Source organism: Macaca nemestrina, chromosome 7, assembly GCF_043159975.1.
Source record: "Macaca nemestrina isolate mMacNem1 chromosome 7, mMacNem.hap1, whole genome shotgun sequence".
NCBI lineage: Eukaryota > Metazoa > Chordata > Mammalia > Primates > Cercopithecidae > Macaca > Macaca nemestrina.
In genome coordinates, this window is record NC_092131.1 from 137550261 (window position 1) to 137571844 (window position 21584).

Consider the following 21584-nt stretch of genomic DNA (forward strand, 5'->3'; position numbering starts at 1 on the left):
TGCTCTGAACCATGACTAAACTGTACTGAGAGAAATATATTTTAAAATATTAATATGGTCTGGCACCTTCCTGATGCTAATGGTTCCAGGCCCACCCCAATGGCACAACTGGGAAATTAATTGAAGAGAAAAGCCATCTTCCCTCTGCTCTCTACTTTCAGATGCTCCTCCTCCACAGCTTTGCCATGCACAGACTCATTCTATACATATACACAGAGATAGGACATGTTCATACACACAAATAACTCTCCACAGGAACTGAAAATCAAAGCCTAACCCCATGGTTTTTAAGTGAGCAAGTCCAATTTCCTTCTTTGTAGCTCTTGACACATGCTGGCTGGGAGCCGTCTGGAGTTTTTCTGCCTTGTCCCTGCACCAGAAGGCTCTGCACTGCAGGTCAGGGGATGATAAGGAAATGAACAGTGTAATTTCCAAGGCCTCTGAACACAGCCCTGTCAGCAGCTCTGGAGGCGGGTTACTCAAGCATGGCTTGAAGAGTGAAAACCACAGAGAGAGGGCTCAGACAGCCAGCAGTGGCAGGATCTCAGCTGTGTATGTTACTGCCACCTCCAGCCTGAAAGCCCAAGCCCTGCTGCCTCCCTGGATGAGCTCTGCTGGTAAAAGCTCTTATACCCAAATGGCAAAAATATAAGTTCACACTGGGGGAGGAAGATTAAGGGCTAAGACTTAGATTTTTTTACACACACTCTTGTGTAGAAACAAAAACACTTAGTGCTACTCCTGTGTCCGTGAGATTGCATATGCCGGCAAAACTACAGTAACATCCATCCAACATACCCAAACCCACATCAGGGATGTGGCCAGAAAGGAAGCTCGATTCATATCGAAGTCTGAAATTCAACATATGAAGTCTGAAATTCAACAGGCCACTTCAATATACCCTAGGCTAATTTTTGGTCTTCCCCCTACCTCCAACTACAAATATCAGGGGCTTTAGAACACATCACCACCATGAAAATTTCCCCACCTAGATTTTGAACTTCTTCAGACCATAGTGCTAAAAATCTTAGCTAACATGTTTATCTGTTCATACTGGGATTCCTGTAAAGTGGAATGTTGTTGTATTTCAGTACATTATTGCCTAAAACAGACTAAAACCACTTTCCACTCAAACTGTTATTTTTTTTTTTTCTAATATTTATTGAATGCTTCCCAAGTGCCAGGCACTAAGTGTCTTATATGAATTAGCTAACTTAATCTAAAGACAAATTTAATAAGGTCGGGTGTGGCGGCTCACACCTATAATCTCAGCACTTTGGGAGGCCAAGGTGGGTGGATCACTTGAGCCCAGGAGCTCGAGACCAGCCTGGCCAACACAGTGAAACCCTGTCTCTACTAAAAATACAAAAATTAGCCAGGCGTGGTGGTGCATGCCTGTAATCCCAGCTACTCTGGAGGCTAAGGCAGAGGTTGCAATGAGCAGAGATTGCACCACCGCACTCCAGCCTGGGCAGCAGAGTGAGACTCCTTCTCATAAATAAATAAATAAATAAACACAAACTTATGTAGGTGCTGTTTCTCTCATTTTGCAGATAACTGAGGAAGAACAATTAAGAAACTTGGTCAAGATCACTCAGTAAGTAAGTGCAAAGGTAGGAAACAAAGCCAGGTAGTCTGGCTCCAGAGTTCACATTTTTAAAAAAATTTATTATTTTTTTGCGATGAAGTCTCACTCTGTTGCCCAGGCTGGAGTGCACTAGTGTGATCACAGCTCACTACTGCAAACTGAACCTCCCAGTCTCAAGCCAGGACGCCTGGCTAGAGTTTATGCTCTTAGCCACTAAATTATACATAAGAGTTGATGCGAAATTCAAGTTTAGAAGGCTGGTGTTTTAAATGAGAAGTGGCCCCAATACCTATCTTGAAAGGAAAATTCACAAAAGGTTCTCAAACTTTGATGTATATAGCAATTATCAGAAGAGACTTCTGGAAGTACAGATTTCCGGGCCCTTACCCCAAAAACTTATTTAGCAGATCTGGGGTAGGGTCCAAGAATATGCACTTTTGATACTCTGGTGATGTACATGGTTTTATGGGACACCCTTTTAGGAACTCTGCTCTAGATGGTAAACTGTAAGCTCCTCAAAAAGCAGAGACTATTTCTGTTTTATTCACCAGTGTATACCCAATACCAGGTAGAAAATCTAGTACCTAAAATGCATCCAATTAATGTACTGACTGAACGAAAAGTGATAAAAATTATCCAACAGTTTATCTTCTCTACAAAATACTTAGTAATATCCACGATACATTTGAAGGTCTGCCTATTAGTGATGTGTCCAAGGAAGAAGCACTAGAACAGAGTTTTTTTCTTACCTGCAATTGCCAAGTAAAGAAAGAACTATTCCTCAATTATTACAATGAAAATTTGGCTGAATGAAATATTCCAGAACACACACACACATATATCATAAGTAGTCAAGCTCAAAGTAGCAGTTTTTTTTTTTTTTTTTTTTTGAGACGGAGTCTCGCTCTGTCACCCAGGCTGGAGTGCAGTGGCCGGATCTCAGCTCACTGCAAGCTCCGCCTCCCGGGTTTACGCCATTCTCCTGCCTCAGCCTCCCGAGTAGCTGGGACTACAGGTGCCCGCCACCTCGCCTGGCTAGTTTTTTTGTATTTTTAGTAGAGACGGGGTTTCACCATGTTAGCCAGGATGGTCTCGATCTCCTGACCTCGTGATCCGCCCGTCTCGGCCTCCCAAAGTGCTGGGATTACAGGCTTGAGCCACCGCGCCCGGCCTAAAGTAGCAGTTTTAAAGTAACTTTTCTTCTTTATAAATAACAGGATAGGTTCAATGCCAGCTGTAATGGTTATTCTTTGCAAACATCATTCATTACCTTACCTAAAATCCTAAACTCAAAGATCCTTTGTTTATTGAGTGTCTACAGTATTAAAGTCACTGTGAAAAACAAGTGAAAGCAGTTTTGGGGTAAAAGCAATTTTGGAGTATGTAAGCATTTTCATCTAATGTTTCAAGGTAGTCTTTACATTGGAAAAATGGCTGGGTGTGGTGGCACACACTTGTAGTCCCAGCTACTCGCGAGGCTAAGGCAGAAGTGCATAAGTGAGACCAAGGCAGAAGTGCATAAGCCCAGGAGTTCAAGATCAGCATAGGCAACATGGCGAGACCCTGCCTTAAAAGTAAGAAAATAGGCTGGGCGTGGTGGCTCATGCCTGTTATCTCTGCACTCTGGGAGGCCAAAGCAGGTGGACCACTTGAAGTCAGGAGTTTGAGACCAGCCTGGCCAACATGGTGAAACCCTATCCCTACTAAAATAAAAAAAAAAATTAGCCAGACATGGTGGTGCGTACTTGTAATCCCAGCTACTCGGGGAGCTAAGGCAGGAGAATCGCTGGAACTCAGAGGCAGAGGCTGCAATGAGCTGAGATCGTGCCACTGCACTCTGGCTTAGGTGACAGAGTGAGTCTCTATCTCAAAAATAATAATACTAAGAAAATAACAAATAGGCCGGGCGCGGTGGCTCAAGCCTGTAATCCCAGCACTTTGGGAGGCCGAGACGGGCGGATCACGAGGTCAGGAGTTCGAGACCATCCTGGCTAACACGGTGAAACCCCGTCTCTACTAAAAAATACAAAAAACTAGCCGGGCGAGGTGGCGGGCGCCTGTAGTCCCGGCTACTCGGGAGGCTGAGGCAGGAGAATGGCGTAAAAACCCGGGAGGCAGAGCTTGCAGTGAGCTGAGATCCGGCCACTGCACTCCAGCCTGGGCGACACAGCGAGACTCCGTCTCAAAAAAAAAAAAAAAAAAGAAAATAACAAATAAAGTGAGAAAATGGAGAATCACAACATGCCATAAGAATTTGGTGTCTGCAAATCTGGCTTTGCCAGTGACTACCTGTGAGATGCTGGGCAAGTCACAAGACCTCACTGGTCTTAGTTTCTTCTAGAAAATGAGGAAATTGGACAAGATAATCTTTTTCTGGGACCACCTTGAATTACAACACCTAGAAGGAAAACAGAGTTTCTGAATGAAAAAATAAATTAAGCTTGTAGTTACAGAATGCAACTCTGTCCGACATAAATATCACTTCTTTTTAATGTTTTCCATGAAGGAAAATGCTTGAGGGCATTTGGTTTCAGGAAGCAAAGCTGACTGCTATGCCATCAATAGCTGAGAAATAACAGCTAGTGGAAGAAGGTGTTAAGAGAGCCTTGGATCAGAAGGAATAAAAGAGACCTGACCTTGGTTGGGCAATGAGGGACTGCAATACAAGAGAACTGAGCTAGAAGGCACAAATTAGGGCAGGAATACAAAACCAACAGCAAAGGAAGATGCTCTTAAGAACACAGGATATGATAGCACACATGATCAGAAGTTGAAAGAGCAAAGAGCACATTTTATGGTTTTCTTTGTATCCTACACTAATGGGGGAAGTGGTAAATATATGCGGCATTCTGAAAGCAGCAGAAGCTGACATTCAAACACGGGAAAAGCAAAGTGCAGTGTTCCTACCTTGCAAGATCAAAAGCAGCAGCTAAAGACATGTGAGGGGGAGTTTCTGGTTGGAAACTTCTAGATCCTTTCTTTAACTACTAGAGCCTACTTGGCTATTTTATATGATTTAGGGGAAAAGAAGGAGTCTCACCTTAAACTCCTGGTCATAAGCCCTGACAAAGTCAGCACAGATAGATCGTTGCCATCTGTGGTTTGTAAATTCCTTTTTTCTTTCCTGTCAGAGTGGCGACATAAGCACTAAGCTCAGGACACTGAGACAGGCGCCTGCCCTCCTCCCTACCTCCCCTTCCATCCCTAACTTAACAACTCATCAATCAAACCAAAGGCAAGGGAACAGGCAGGAGCCGGAAGGCTCTGTCTTGTTTATTCCTCAACATTCCCTCCCCCATCTCTTCAGCTGGCAGGAAGTATGAGGCAGAAGTGTTCAATAACAATTCAGAGCAGCAGCAGTTGCTAAGAGCCATCTCTGGTCTCTCCTAGAACTCTGGGAAACAGCACAGAGAGAGCCCTGTCAGAGGAAGGTATGCTGAGCAAAAGTGGGATCCCATGAAGGGAAATCCACATCCTCATCTGACAGAAAATTTCCTAGGCCATAGCCTGAGATATCTACCTTCACAAGAGAGAAGAGCATGAGATAGGGCATGAGATAGGTAATTTTTCTCTCTCTCTCTCTCTCTCTTTTTTTCTTTTGAGACAAGGTCTGGCTCTATTGCCTAGGCTGGAGTCCAGTGGTGCCATCTTAGCTCAATGCATCCTCTGCCTCCCAGGTTCAAGCTATCCTTCCACCTCAGCCTCCCCAGTAGCTGGGACTGCGGGTACACACCACCCATGCCTGGCTAATTTTTGTAGTTTTTGTAGAGATGGAGTTTCACCATGTTGCCTAGGCTGGTCTCAAACTCCTGAGCTTAAGCAATCTGCCCACCTCGGCCTCCCAAAGTGCTGGGATTACGGGCATGAGTCACCAGGCCCAGCCAGTAATTTCAATATTCAAATCTTCCTCATTGGCGAGTAGTCAACATTGCAACTCTGCATCACAGACTTCAGTCAAGAAACTTCCCAAATTTTATGAGTTCTTCCTCTTCATGACAGCTCCCAGTTTAGAGGATGCAATTCCTAGATTATATCAAAACATCTGTTTAGCTATTTTGGTTCTGTTGGTTGTCCCTACATAGAAACATCCCAAACCACAGGCAAGCCCATTTCTCAGAGAGAAGATTTTAAAGAAGTTTTCAAAGACTTTGCTTATAAATTATAGTACTAATCATCGAATACTCACTGAGCACCTCTTATGCCCCAAACCGAGAGATTCTTGTTTCTCAAAAGCTGCTCCTCTGCATGGTTCCTAACTTTCTTTCCTTTAACTTGCCTCTTCTGCTGCTCCCAGTCCAGAAATGTTCTCTCCCTGCACAGCATGTTTTAATCTCCTAGCAACTTCCAAACATTTATTTCAATAATTATTTATTTCAATAGCCAAAGGTAATATGGAAAGGTACCCCCAGAACCAGACTGTCCAAAAGGGTTGAGGGAACAGGGGAAGGAATGGAGAAAGCAGGTTCTTGCTTACAGCAATTTTCTCTTTCAAAAACTGAAGCACAGTCTCTTTCCCTTTTCTTTCTCGTTCTGCTGTCCCACTCTCACAGTCTCCCTGGGAGGCAAAGCTTGTATGACAAAGCAACATTATTAAGGTACAAAATTCCCTAGCACCAAGACGTATTCTTAGCTGAATATACTGCATCTTTTAGCTCAATTATAATCTGAAGGGCAGCCACCCAATCAGTCCCTGCACCTATATGTGAGAAAATGGGTTCCATTTGCTTCTCTGTTAGAGACAATCATGGACATTTACACTTAAATCCAATATAAAGCTAAGCAATATTAATCCTTTCAACCACAGACTACTACAGGGCTTAGAAGGTTGCAACAGGAGTCAAGTACTCTAAAATTTAGACAGGAGAATGAAGGTCATCCTCAGAAGTACTTTTTAGCACAGGAAGAATAATGATTATGAATATGGATATATGACAAGAGTTTCTTGAAGCCAGATGTAGGGAACAGTCTAATGGGCCTGGAACAGAAGCAACAACTGCTAGTACTCCTAAGCCTCTTTAAAACAGTATTATCCATCTGTACCCAAGAGAAAATAGCAAATCACAGCCAGCACAGGATGAGCCAAGCTAGTAACCAGCTGGAACTTAACTCTGCTGAAGTGGACTATAGCATCTGCCACCCAAACACAGGCAGCCTCTCTGGCAGCTGCCACTGGTAAAAGGGAATGAGCCACTGTATTATTAGTGGAAGAAACTCACAGCCCTGTTACTGGAGAGGCCCAGATGTTGCTAAGAGCTACAGATGTGCCAGAGGCAAAGACCAAAATACCGACAGCAAAGAAAGCATGAGCTACCACTGGAATCCAGGCACCACCACCCAAACATACACAGCCAGCCTTTATTTATTAACACTTACATATGGAAATAGGTATTCCCTGCTGCAGCTGATGTAATTACAGAGAAATCAATTTATACTGCATCTGCTGGGATCAGCTGAAAGCACAGGGTGAGCAGAACGCAGAGCAGAAAATCAAGAGCCAATGAACAGCTCACCACAAGGCCACTGTTTTGCAGGAAATTATAAGCTGCTGAACTTTAAAGCTGCCTGAGCTGACCCGAGACTCACACCTATTCTCCTCCAGCCCTGCAAGTTCCATTTCCTGAAGCATGAACTAAGATCATCTTCCCAGAGGAGGGACCAGTTCTAACCCCTCCTGGGGCTGCAGGCACCTGTCCTTTTAAGTCAAGCAGAAGGCAAGGTATCATTACACTGTTTGGCAGCTATTAAACCACCAGGAGACTTTGATTCCTAATAGTTGTGGGAGATACCTGGCACAAAGCTACACCTTTAGTGGCCAAAGAATCTCCTTCTAGACCAAACTGTCATAGCCACAACAGTAACTCATAAGATCTAAGTACCTCAAAGTACAATGAGTACCTCTTGCCCCAAAAATGTGCCCCTTTGCTCTTTGGTAGCCAGCAATAGAACACTTGGTAGATATGCCATGAAATTTAACCCTTTGTTCTACCAGAGACCCAACAGCACCATTTATCCCATCAAGAACCATACTCAATCTATATTATGACCAAAGGTGTATTGTTTATCAACTATTATGAGTCTGATGATGAAATGCCAGTCAAGCTGGGAACCAAATAAAGGTTTGATGCCAATCTCTACCAACAAGTGTCTGAGTTGGGCAAAGACAAGGTGGGAAGGTCTCAACTCAGACTACAGAAAGTTCATTTTACAAAGTAGCTGCCCCCAACAACAAATATCCTGTTCCAAAATGTCCAGGCCTGCTGTAAATGAGTCTGTAGGGGAATCCTCTAATTTGGAACAAAACCACATTATCATTACCAGCTGCTCTGACCTTGTAATTGGTCATTACCCACACTAATAAGCCTCCCACAGAGTACACATAGTGTTTGGCAGTTAGTCCAGGGCAGTTCTGACTGGCAGTCAGTGGGCAGCCATATCTGGCCACCTCTTACCTTTTCAGACTTGACTTTCTTTAGCGGGCGACACTCATTCTCCCCTTCCTCTGGCTCCGGTTTAGTTCCCAAAGGATTGAGCGCTGCCCCAGGCTCAATAGCTATACTCCCAAGTGGTTCCACAGCTCCTGTATCCACCCCTGCACTTCCATCATACTGACCACCCCGTCCTCCCAAGGGAACTGGCTGGAGGACCCCAGGATCCTTTTCTGAACAAGTCCCCACTCCTTCGCTTCTCTCCTTCTTGCTCTTAGATGAGCTGTTCTCCTTCTCCTTTTTGGAACCGGCTACACTGCGGGATGCCTTTGCGGCCTTCTCTGAGCCCTTGGGAGCAATAGCAGCAACCAGGCCTCCAGCATTGGCACCATCTCCTGAGCGCCCCTGCACCTCTTTCTTGCTAGCTGCCCCCTCACTTGGAGTGAACAGGGAAGTCCCTGGAGTGGGTTTGCTAGTGTCTTTGCCACTCTTATTCCTTTTGGATTTTGATTTGCCTTCCTTCCCTTGAGGACCTGGCACTGGGGTCACAAACTTGATGTTGTCTGGTAGTGTGGCCACAGCATTGGGAGCCGGTATCCCCACCTCCTTTGAGCCTGACATTTCCAGTTTCTGCTGGTCCTTTTCCAGATCGGCGTCCAGGTCAATGATGAGATTCCCTACTCCAATGTCCCATTCATCCCCACTGTCGTATGTCTCAACCGGGTTTGCATCCACTCCTTTCCCTCCGGAGGCTCCACTGCTCAAGGACATCTTAGAGTCAACGTCCCACCTCAAGATTCAAGGCTCTTCCTTGCCCCCAGCTTTCCTATTTTCAGCTTCAGCTATGTTCTCAGACCTGCCACATTGGTCAGTACATGCCCAGTGGACAACATCATTGCTGGAAAAAGAAAATTTAAAAAGCTGTTAAAGGAAACAATACAGGCAAGAGACGCCGGAAATAAACTCCCACACAAAAAAAGACCCTTCCTATGGGGCTATCATATCACAACAGGCAGGACAAACAGGTTCAATTGTATTTCTAACCAAGTTACATTGGACCTAAGGAAAAATCAATTCCCACTCCATCTCCCTAGGGGAAAGTACAGTATTTCCAATTGCCCAGAGATTCCATGGTAAGTCTTAACTAGGAGTCCTCTAGAGTTAATTTCCCATTCCTAAGAGAACTATTTCTACTACCCCTGTCAGTTGGCAATCCTCCCTCAATCAATACAGGTCCTGGCATATCATAGATTCAAGCTCCAGCACAACTTTACTCATGCCCCCATTTCTCCTTGCTTTTTCTTACATTATCAGAGACTCAGGACATGATCTAGCAAAAGCTTTAAAAACCCTCTAATAGGGTCTGTCTCTAGTACAAATAGTATAGATTCCTCTTATCACTGGAAGGAAAAGTCTTATAGCTAAGAATAAAAGAGAAAAACAAGCAGAACTGGGGAAAATGCAACTTCAGGACAGGGGGCTAAGACTGAACTAGGGACAATCTCAGAGGGGACTCAACCAATCAGCTTAAGTTCAGAGAAGCTAAATCAGCCTTCTCAAACTCCAGGTTTCAAATTATATCTCAATAGCAGGATTCAAAGTGGCCTTTCCCACTAAAATAGGAAGACACGCAAAAAAAAAAAAAAGAAGAATGTTTACTCTATGAAAAACTGGACACTACTAAAAATCCTAACACCAGGATGTAGGATAACTCTTCACTTTCTCATGTAATACTGATGGCACTGTTTTGACAAACACCAGGCCTCACACCACAGGAAACAGAGATTGGCTACAAAAGGGGGTGGTGGTGATGGGGTATTAAAAAGGCAATTTACAGCCAGGCACCGTGGCTCATGCCTGTAATCCCAGCACTTTGGGAGGCAGAGGCAGGTGAATCACCTGAGGTCAGGAGTTCAAGATCAGCCTGGCCAACATGGCGAAATTCTGTCTTTACTAAAAATACAAAAATTAGCCGAATGAGGTGTCAGACACCTGTAATCCCAGCTACTCAGGAGGCTGAGGCAGGAGAATCACTTGTACCTGGGAGGCAGAGGTTGCAGTGAGCTGAGATCACGCCACTGCACTCCAGCCTGGGTGACAGAGTAAGACTCTGTCTACACTATCTCCTAACGAGACTTGAGGAGTGTGTCATCTAGAAAACCTGGCAGTCAACATATACCATTATTTTATGAAAAAGCCAAAGAGTTCTGTTCTTGCTTATTCCTCTGTCCACCATCTTTCTGCATCCATTAATTTTTTTTTTTTTGAGTCAGAGTCTTGTTCTATTGCCCAGGCTGGAGTGCAGTGGCGTGATCTCGGCTAACTGCAACCTCTGCCTCCCAGGTTTAAGCAATTCTCTTACCTCAGCCTCCCAAGAGGCTGGGATTACAGGCATGCACCACAATGACCGGCTAACTTTTGTATTTTTAGTAGAGATGGGGTTTCGCCACGTTGGCCAGGCTGGTCTCGACCTCCTGACCTCATGTGATCTGCCTGCCTTGACCTTCCAAAGTGTTGGGATTACAGGTGTGAGCCACTGTGTCCAGCCAAAAAGTAATTTTTATAAGATAATTGAGTAGAAAGAACAAGCCAGTGGTGTCACAGTGAATTCTGCAAAGTGGATCTCTAACTTTATAGAGATCTGTAAATGCTACAGATAGGATAGAGACAAGACAAATTGTACTTTTTTACCTACTCCCTCAGAGTAATGTCAAAGAACTAGGGTGTAGGGGCAAGAAAAGATGTCACAGTAGGAGAACAAAGGAGCGGAGCCAGGTGAATGCCTGCTAGCAACTGGAATTTAAGAGGAAGAGGTGTGCACATTTATCTGCTGTTTAGCTGTAGATGTGGAAAGAAAATATATCCATTACCCAAGTGGAGATCTTAGTGTTAACAGCAACCAACCACTATTTATTAGTAAATGCCAAGTCTACATAGATCCTACTTTATGAGAGAAAAGCAAAAAGTGGGGGTGGGGGATATGATGTAGAAACTATGAAAAAAAGTTACCCACAAGGTAAAGGAAACATAATCTCTTACAAAGTGATACCTCGAGGCCAGGCATGGTGGCTCACGCCTGTAATCCCAGCACTTTGGAAGGCCAAGGCAGGAGAATCACTTGAGCCCAGGAGTTCGAGACCAGTCTGGGCAACATGGCAAAACCCCGTCTCTATAAAAAATACAAAAATTAGCTGGGTGTGATGGTAATGCCTGTAGCCCCAGCTACTCAGGGAGCTGAAAGGTGGGAGGACGGCTTGAGCCTGGGAGGTCAAGACTGCAGTGACCTGAAGTTGTGCCACTTCACTCCAGCCTGGATGACAGAGCGAGACACTGTCTCAAAAAAAAAAAAAAAAAAAAAAAAAGGAAAAAGAAATGATACTCTGAAAATGATCTAGGATTCTGAAGAAATCAGTAAGCTATTTGGAATTCTCAACACTACATAAGAAGACTTGGCCTCCATGAAACAGCATAGTAGATACCTGTTCATTTGTTAGAAAATCTTTTATTTATTGCCTATGATGTGCCAAGCACTAAATAGGTGCTGAAAATACAGCAGCAAATAAGACAGTGAGTAAGGCAATGGAACACGGTACTGAAAATAATTTTTCTATTATGAGGGGCAGAGGGCATCTCTAGAAAAGGAGATGCCAACTGAATTTCCATGATAGAGAATTATTAAAGCACAGTTCTTCCCTAAATCATAATTTTTTAGTTCTCTAATCTTTGCAATTGTGGCTAGACTTAGCGTGTAATCTACATTAATCTAAGGGTTACTCACTATCCTCAGTATGTAATTTAACCATTAAAACAACCCCACCTTGCTTTATCCTTAGAAAAACAATAAAACTTTCCTTAGTTTCAAAAGACCTTCCTCTGGAAAATAGAATAGTAATGGAAGAGAGACTCTGGAGGAGTAAGGAAAGCATATAAAACAAAAATGTTAGTGCTCACTGAGAGCTTCTGACAGTTCTCAGTCTACTGTACTGCCTGCCCTGCTGCAGGATGCATGATAAACAAAGTATGCCAGCAAGGAAGAGAGCATTAAAAAGATAACAGAGGCCAGGCATAGTGGCTCACGTCTGTAACCCCAGCACTTTCGGAGGCCGAGGCAGGCAGATCACTTGAGGTCAGGAGTTCAAGACCAGCCTGGCCAACATGGCGAAACCTCATCTCTACTAATAATACAAAAATTAGCTGGGTGTGGTGGCATATGCCTGTAATCCCACTTACTTGGGAGGCTGAGGCACGAGAATCACTTGAATCTGGGAAGCAGAAGTTGCAGTGAGCCAAGATCACGCCACTGCACTCCAGTCTGGGTGAGAGAGTGAAATTGTGTCTCAAAAAAAAAAAAAAAAAAAAAAAAAAAGGTAACAGGTTAAAATGAAAATGTGTAACTTAGTTGGAAGGACAAAAGGATATAATATTAAAAAAATGCAAGGAAACAAAAAATGCAGTATCAATTAAAATTCATAAAGAAAGCTGGACACAGTGGCTCAGGCCTGTAATCCCAGCACTTTGGGAGGCCCAGGTGGGTGGATCGCTTGAGATCAGGAGTTCGAGATCAGCCTAGCCAACGTGGCAAAACCCTGTCTCTACTAAAAATACAAAAATTAACCGGTGTGATAGTACATCCTATAATCTCAGCTACTTGGGAGGCTGAGGCAGGAGAATTGCTTGAACCCAGGAGGCAGAGGTTGCAGTGAGCCAAGATCGTGCCACTGCACTCTAGACTGAGTGACAGAGCGAGATGCCATCTCAAAAAAACCAACTAGCAAACAAAAAAACTACCTGAAATACTAAAATCAGTTTAATGTAGCATAAATTTAAATAAGTCCTATAAATACAAATATCAACTGCATTTTGTGATCTGAAAACTCAATTCAGATATTAACAATTATCCCTGAATAACATGTGAGGCAAAACCAGTACTTTGATAATGTACCTCAAAAACCCTTAACAATAAGGAAAGACAAACTGTAAGTTATAAAGATTACACTCTTTCAAATTCCTCTTGTTCCAATTCCATATGCCATGGCAAATTGTTTTGTTTTTTGGAATTTTTTTCTAGTAAGCAAGTAATACTGCCATTATACTTTTTAAAAATTGTACTTTTTCTGAAACGGTAGCTGGAGGCAAAAACAACATCTGATGATCTGTGCTCATTTCCAGATTCCACATCTTAAGTGTGATATTAATAAACAGAAATGATGTACTACAGAGCACAGTATGGTACAAGACTGGGAAGTCATTTCATAAGAGGAAAGGCCTTAGAAACTGGGATTCTTTAGTCCGGAAAGGAGAACACTGAAGGAAGACAGGCTGTTAGCTTCAAATATATGATTGTGCCAGGCAAGGTGGCTCACGCCTATTATCCCAGCACTTTGGGAGGCCAAGATGGGTGGATCACCTGAGGTCAGAGTTTACGACCAGCCTGGCCAACATGGCGAAACCCCACCTCTACTAAAAATACAAAAAATTAGCCAGGTGTGGTGGTGGGCACCTGTAATCCCAGCTACTTGGGTGGCTGAGGTACGAGACTGGCTGGGAGGCAGTGAGCTGAGATCGTGCCATTGTACTCCCGTCTGGGTGACAGAGCAAGACTCTGTCTCAAAAAGAAAAAAAAATATATGTATATGATGTCTGCAGTGTGGAAGAGAGAAAGTAACTCTGTGACTCTGAGGGTAGAAATAGAGTCAGTGAGTAGAAGTTACAGAAAGACAGATATTTAACTCAGGAAAAAGTTTAATATCCTGAGATTCCCAACAATGACCCACAATGTTTAATGTCTATTTTACTGAAAGTATTTAAGCAGAAAAAGCATAATCACCTGTGAAGCAAATACATAAAAGATTCCCCTGTGTGTGGTAGGGTTAGTCTAGACATGCCTAAGGCCTTTTTCAAATTTATAATTCTATTAATATACCTATCAAAAAGTGCTTTCCCTACTAGAAAACTACCCAAAATTTCTGAACGACCAGGATGCAAAGAAAACATATCCCAAGGACTGATCTTTGGTGTCTTGATGTTCTTTTAGAAAGTCCCTATATTCCTATTTTTGAGAGTGAAGAGTTTTTATAAGTACTACTTTTCAACCAGGTGACTTTTCAGAAATCTAGGTTTCCAAACCCAGCAGGCTTCATAGTAACTTTGGTGGTACATTTCCAAAGAGACACTGTAAAATTGCCAAGGATTCTTCAATCAGCCTGGCTGCAGCAGCCAAACCACTTCCCATCTGCTCCCTACAGCATCCCTGGCTTTATGCAGCTAATAATCAACTCTTTGACAGGTCATTGCAGAGATGTTTAACCCCAGGAGGTAGGGTAACCAAAATGCTAGTGGGAAACGAAAAGCACTGACCTCTTGCTTTCATGGCAGAGAAACTGTGGAATCAGGAGAACCAATATCTTACAGAGACCACAAGGCATTTAAAACTTGCACAAGCTTCTGTGATAATTTTCCTCTCCTTCTGCCTAATTGTACTCCACTTCCTTCTTTAGGACTGCAACTCAACAGCCTCTGGAATCACTTGTCCACCATGAGTTGTCAGTACTATCTGTGTTTTGTTCCTACACCTGATCGTTAAGAAACTCCTCTCTACATGGACATGTTTAAGGGACCAAGATAGGTCATGACAACCACTTTCCATACCCTGTATTTACCCAAAGCATTCCTGCTTAAAAAACGTATCATAACAACATCCATCTCTTTGACTCCCAGCCCACAGGCTTGTACATTTGTAAATCATACATTTCAGGTCATTAATTGCAATTTAAAGGACATATGTCAGAGACCATACCACTCTTCTACCTCAGGAATGAACAAGGCCTCTCCTTCCAGAAAGGTAAGAATGAAAAAGAGTTTTCATGCGAGGGTTCTGTCCCAGCTCAGAGAGCAAAAACAGCAACTGGACCCTACTCATATCCAAACATAACAAGAAACACTACATTTCTTTCACCCCAGAGAGATCTCTGTATCCATCCAAGAGGGCTTCAAAGAGTCAATTCCTTTAATTGGTAACTACCCACAGATAATCCAGTATAAGCAGTAAATTGTCTAATACTGTTCTACTGTAAATTTATCTGTCCTCTCCTTTTCTTATGGATTTTGGACCAATCCTCTTATAGGCTTTGGCCTGAGCATGTGATAGTTATATATGAATTATAATCTGCTTGAGACCACACAGGTCACACATAAAATATGGATATTAGGGCTATCTGTCTAGCCAGGTATTCCCCTCCAAAAGCTGCATGCCAAAGTTAAAATGCTATACTCAATTCAAGGAGGGTAGCATGGTGTAGTAAAAAGAACACTGAACTCTGAGTCAGGAGATGTGATTTCTGGACTCAAATTTCCATTGACACTAGCTAAGCTGCTTCATTAAGTATTTTCTCATTATAAGATGGAGGAAGACTATCACATTCTAAGCATATCATGAGGATATAAATCTGAAAAATGTAAGACAAGTCAAAGCTGGGTACATCACCCCACGACTGTAATCCCAGTACTTTGGGAGGCTGAGGTGAGAGGATCACTTGAGCCCAGGAGTTCTAGACCAGCCTGGGCAACATAGCAAGACCCCATCTCTACTTATTTAAAAAATAAAAATAAAAAGAAGACAACTTGAAAAATATATGACCCAACTACTCTTATAAGGTTCTAGTCTGAACTTAGGGGGAACTGTTTCATGGTTCTACCTTTTACAAGGCATCTAAAGTATTAAGAAAAATAACGGGCCGGGCGCAGTGGCTCAAGCCTATAATCCCAGCACTTTGGGAGGCCGAGACGGGCGGATCACGAGGTTAGGAGATCAAGACCATCCTGGCTAACACAGTGAAACCCCGTCTCTACTAAAAAATACAAAAACACAACTAGCTGGGCGAGGTGGCGGGCGCCTGTAGTCCCAGCTACACGGGAGGCTGAGGCAGGAGAATGGCGTAAATCTGGGAGGCGGGGCTTACAGTGAAATTTTTTTTTACAAATTAAATTACAGGTTGTACCAATACCCATTTGAGTTCTATGAAAGGAAATGGCAATCTTTTCTTCTTCCATGAACTCAGTGATTAGGGTTTTCCTTTTAGGCTATGCCTACCTTCACGTGGCTTTTTTTTTTTTTTTTTTTTTTTTTTTGCTTTGAGACAGTCTTGCTCTGTCTCCTCAGGCTGGAGTGCAGTAATGTGATCTAGGCTCACTGAAACCTCCGCCTACCGGCTTCAAGCAATTCTCCTGCCTCAGCTTCCCAAGTAGCTGGGACTAAAGGCATGTGCCACCACGCCTGGCTAATTTTTTGTACTTTTAGTAAAGATGGGGTTTCGCTATGTTGGCCATGCTGGTCTCAAACTCCTGATCTCAGGTGATCCGCCTGCCTTGGCCTTCTAAAGTGCTACGATTACAGGCACAAGCCACCCCGCCTGGCTAGATGTGGCTCCTAAAGCCATACACTGTAGTGACTGACAGACTCCATCTTGCTTCAGAAATCTCTCAGGGACAAGGTACCAATCTCAAGATTCATGGTTTTATTTATTTATTTTTGAGATGGAGACTTGGTCTGTCACCCAGGCTGGAGTGCAATGGCGCGATCTCGGCTCACTGCAACCTCCACCTCCTGGGTTCAAGCAATTCTTCTGCCTCAGCTTCCTGAGTAGCTGGGATTGCAGGGGCGCCACCACACTCAGCTAATTTTTTTATTTTTGATAGGGACAAGGTTTCACCATGTTGACCAGGCTGGCCTTAAACTCCTGACCTAGTGATCTGCCCACCTCGGCCTCCCAAAGTGCTGGGATTATAGGCGTGAGCCACCGCACCTGGCAAGACTCATTGTTTTAACATCTGTACTACCTCTTTTGCCAACTGTTCTAACCCACAAAGTTGTTGATCCCACTGACAGGATAGGCCTTCGAATATAAACTGTGTGAGGTTTACAGAATTTGATGTCTCAGGGAACTGTCAATAAACTAACGGGATACAACAAAGTTGCTGAGAAGGTAACCATATTATACCATCTTCCCTGAATTCTAGATGTTGCCCTGAAATCAATTCATACTTAGCCAGCTTCAGTATCGTTAGTACAACGTGTAAACCATCCTCAGTGACTCTCAGCTTACCCAACTATAAAAACAGGCATCTCCCTCTCCACCTGCCACACTTCATGGGAGCTTGCTAATCAAATGAATTTCCACCTAGGGCTCTAACGAGAAACAATCACCTTCCCTTCGGGCCTCTCCCTTAATTTATTACATTAATTACTGTAACAAAGGAACCGTGTCATCTCAAGTACGATAGCTCTCCAGCTTATATCTCCAATGGAGATTAGATAAAGAACAGACTAACAGAGCCCATTTGAGAAGACAGATCCAATTCAACAGGGCTTATCTGACCATGTGTCAGGTAAGGACAGGAGGGCAAAACAGCAGCATCTCTTAGTCCCTGAGTCTTTATATGCTGCAACTCATCAATAGTTTTATAGTCCTCACAGGCTGCTATTCTCCAACAAAGATTACAAGGCTTGACCTGTTTCATTTCACATAAGCAACTGACTCTTCCATCAGCACATAGCAATTCAACTGGGCTCAGGTTTTGATCCTTGGTGTTTGTCACTACTGCTCTGTGCCAGCATACATCCCACAATAGGGTAAATGGTATACTGAATATGTAAATAATTCAGTCCTGAACCTATAGAGATTCACTTGGTGAAAGTGATCCACATAGAAAACCCTTACCAAAGCCTGTGTATAGGTAGGGCAAAAAGCAGAGGCAGATGATCTAAAGTAAACAATTTTTAAACACTACTGGCCAGCGGCTGGGCACAGTGGCTCACGCCTGTAACCCCAGCACTTTGGGAGGCCAAGGTGGATAGATCACCTGAGGTCAGGAGTTCGAGACCAGCCTGACCAACATGGAGAAACCGGTCTCTACTAAAAATACAAAAACTAGCCGGGCGTGGTGACGCATGCCTGTAATCCCAGCTACTTGGGAGGCTGAGGCAGGAGAATCATTTGATTCTCTGCCAGGAGGCAGAGGTTGCAGTGAGCCGAGATTGTGCCATTGTACTCCAGCCTGGGCAATAAGAGCAAAACTCCATCTTAAAAAAAAAAACAAAACAAAACTACTGGCCGGGTGCAATGGCTCATGCCTTTGTACTCCCAGTACTTTGAAAGACTGAGGCGGGAGGATCACTCAAGCCCACGACTATGAGATTAGCCTGGGCAACATAATGGGATCCTGTCTCTACAAAAATAAAAATAAAAAATTAGCCAGATATGGTGGTGAATGCCTGTAGTCTCAGCTATTTGGTAGGCTGAGACGGGATTATCAGTTGAGCCCAAGAGGTTGAGGCTGCAGTGAGCTGTGATCATGCCACTGCACTCCAGCCTGGTGACAGAGTGAGATGTTGTCTCAAAATAAACAAGTAATTAAAAATTTAAAAATAAGCTCTGCCATGCCTCTTCCCCTCATAATTGGATGGCTATGTAGCCCTTTAGAAGTTCTTATCCCCAGAGCTAAACTTTTTGTGCTAAGAAGGTGACTTCAAATTGTTAGAAAAAAAGTAGCTGGGCATGGTAGCTCATGCCTGTAATTCCAGCACTCTGGGAGGCCGAGGCGGGCAGATCACCTGAGGTCAGGAGTTCGAGACCAGCCTAGCCAACATGAGGAAACTCTATCTCTCCTAAAAATACAAAAATTAGCCATGCATGGTGGCGGGCACCTGTAATCCGAGCTACTTGGGAGGCTGAGGCAGGAGAATTGCTTGAATCCAGGAGGCAGAGGTTGCAGTGAGCTGAGATCATGCCACTGCATTCCAGCCTGGGTGACAGAGCAAGACTCCGTCTCAAAAAAAAAAAAAAAAAAGTGAATAGTGGAGATGGTAGCATTCAAAACATCTAAAAAACTAGGTTTGTGCCAGGCAAGGTGGCTCAAGCCTGTAATTCCAGCACTTTGGGAGGCCAAGGCGGGTGGATCACAAGGCCAGGAGTTCAAGAACAGCCTGGCCAAGATGGTGAAACCCCGTCTCTACTAAAAAAAAAAAAAAAAAAAAAATTAGCCGGGCGCAGTGGCAGGCGCCTGTAATCCCAGCGACTCGGGAGGCTGAGGCAGGAGAATCGCTTGAACTTGGAAAGTGGAGGTTGCAGTGAGCCAAGATTGCACCACTGCACTCCAGCCTGAGCGAGAGAGTGAGACTCCATCTTAAACAAAGCAAAACAAAACAAAAAAGCAACAACAAACTAGGTTTGAACACAGAACTGTTGTGTCGAAGCATTAATTTTCCTTTTTTTTTTTTTTTTTTTTTTTGAGATAGGGCCTCACTCTGCCATCCAGGCAGGAATACAGTGGTGCAAACACAAGCTCACTACAGTCTTGACCTCCTGGGTTCAAGGGATCCTCCTCCTGCTTCAGCCTCCCATGTAGCTGGGACCACCACTATACCCGGCTAACTTTTTCTTTCCTTTTTTTTTTTGGTAGAAAGAAGGTCTCTGTCGCTCAGACTGGTCTCAAACTCCTGCCTTCAAGAGATCCTCTCACCTTGGCCTCCCAAAGTGTTGGGATTACATCACACCTAGTTCCTCATCTCTAAACATAGTAAAATTCATAGTCTCAGGGAAAGGAAAAAACATTTAGCATTTTTCAGAACAGACAAGGAATTGCCTTCATTATTTTATATTCTAGACCTTATCTCCCTATTCTCCCTTCCAGATCTATAGATCTCCCTTCCAGATCTATTCTACAAGAAGCGCTAGAGTAAATCTGAGGGGACAAAGAAAACTTCCCTTATCAAAACATATAAATAAGGCTAGATTAGCCATAAAAAAGGGTGGGATCCACATAAATATCCTTAAAGATACCTAACACTACTTCTCCAGCCTTGAGGTATGGTCACAACTGCCACCATTTTGCTTCAAGGCTGTCTCATTTGTTTCCTCCACTACACTGCAAGCACCCTGAGGGCAGAGGCGGTCTCTCTTTTGCTGACCATTGAAGAACCAGTGTTTGGTTTACAGTCCACCTTCATTAAGTATTTTGGTCAACAAATGAGTGAATTGACACTGTTTTCCTCAATGAGCAGAATCATATCAATGCCCTGCTGGCATTTCTCCTCTCCATTCTTACTTCACCTTGATTTGTCACTAGTTGTAAACTCTCTCAATTGAAAGCCTTCAAATCTACTAGATCAGAGTGTGGATTCCTTTCTCCAGGAAAAAGAATTCAGATTCATTAAGAATCTAAGGGAAATGTGCCTGTAATCCCAGCACTTTGGGAGGCCGAGGCGGGCAGATCACGAGGTCAGGAGATCGAGACCATCCTGACTAACACAGCGAAACCCCGTCTCTACTAAAAATACAAAAAAAAATTAGCCGGGTGCGGTGGCGGGCGCCTATAGTCCCAGCTACTCGGGAGGCTGAGGCAGGAGAATGGCGTGAACCCGGGAGGCGGAGCTTGCAGTAAGCCGAGACTGTGCCACTGCACTCCAGCCTGGGCGACAGAGCGAGACTCCGTCTCAAAAAAAAACAACAACAACAAAAATAATAATAATAAAATTAAAAAAAAGAATCTAAGGGAAATGTTAAGAAAACAAAGCAGCTTCCATATTTCTTAAAATTCCTAACCATTTCTGAGTATTATCTTAGCCTTGCAACAGTCTCATTCACGCACAGTCGCTTCCCAAAAAAGGACTAGTCCACAAACTCCTGAGCGCCCCCAGATATATATTTAAATGTATAATAAATGTAAAATTTCTATCAGACTTAAACCATCCAAGTGTCACACTTAAAACACCTATGAATCGGCTGGGCGTGGTGGTTCATGCCTGTAATCCCAGCACTTTGGGAGGCCGAGGTAGGCAGATCACAAGGTCAGGAGTTCAAGACCAGCCTGGCCAGTATGGTGAAACCCCGTTTCTGCTAAAAATACAAAAAAAAAAAAAAAAGTTAGCCAGGCGTGGTGGTGCTCGCCTGTAGTTCCAGCTACTTGGGAGGCTGAGGCAGAAGAATCGCTTAAACCCAGGAGGCGGAGGTTGCAGCGAGCAGAGATTGTGCCATCGCACTGCAGCCAGGGCAACAGAGTGAGACTCGGTCTCAAAAAAAAAAAAAAAAAATTAAAGCAAAAAACAACAATAAAAAAGAGAACACCTCTGAATCAAAGGTGAAAAAAGTAGTCATGAAAAGTGGTCATGCTTGGGGAGAGGGATACCAACTGGGAAGAAACACAAGGGAATCTTGCAGGGTGCTGGAAATAAATGTTCTATATCTTGAACTGGATAGTGGTTACATGGCTGTATACATATGGAAAAACTGAGTTGTGCACAAGACTCGTGCACTTACTGTACTTTATTACATACATATTATACTTTTTTAAAAAGTAAAAGAATACCTAGGAACAAGAGAATTGTCTTGCTATAACACAGTCCTGATCCTAAAGTAGTAGTACATGTAAAGGGAATCATGCCATTAATTGTCACAGGTTAGGCTATTTAGAGGGATAACAGGAAGGGAGGGACGAAGGGAGACAGTAAGAAACTTACAGATTACTTGATGTTTGACTATGAGATTTATAGATCTGTTGGAGAGTCTGAAAAAAAT

At 43.5% G+C, this 21584-nt stretch overlaps 1 protein-coding gene across 4 annotated transcripts in view; it reads right to left on the reverse strand.

Moving 5' to 3' along the window:
• LOC105488614 (zinc finger protein 609) overlaps positions 1-21584 on the reverse strand; it is a 243690-nt gene that overhangs the window by 193221 nt on the left and 28885 nt on the right. For 2 of the 4 annotated variants that reach the window (XM_071099354.1, XM_011752840.3), the window contains exon 2: positions 8038-8911. In XM_071099354.1, coding sequence (XP_070955455.1) covers positions 8038-8784 — 747 coding nt within the window. In that variant the 5' untranslated portion in view covers positions 8785-8911. Of the gene's footprint in view, positions 1-6961; positions 7782-8037; positions 8912-21584 lie in introns of those variants that run through there. The other 2 variants (XM_071099355.1, XM_011752862.3) reach the window with 2 other exon arrangements.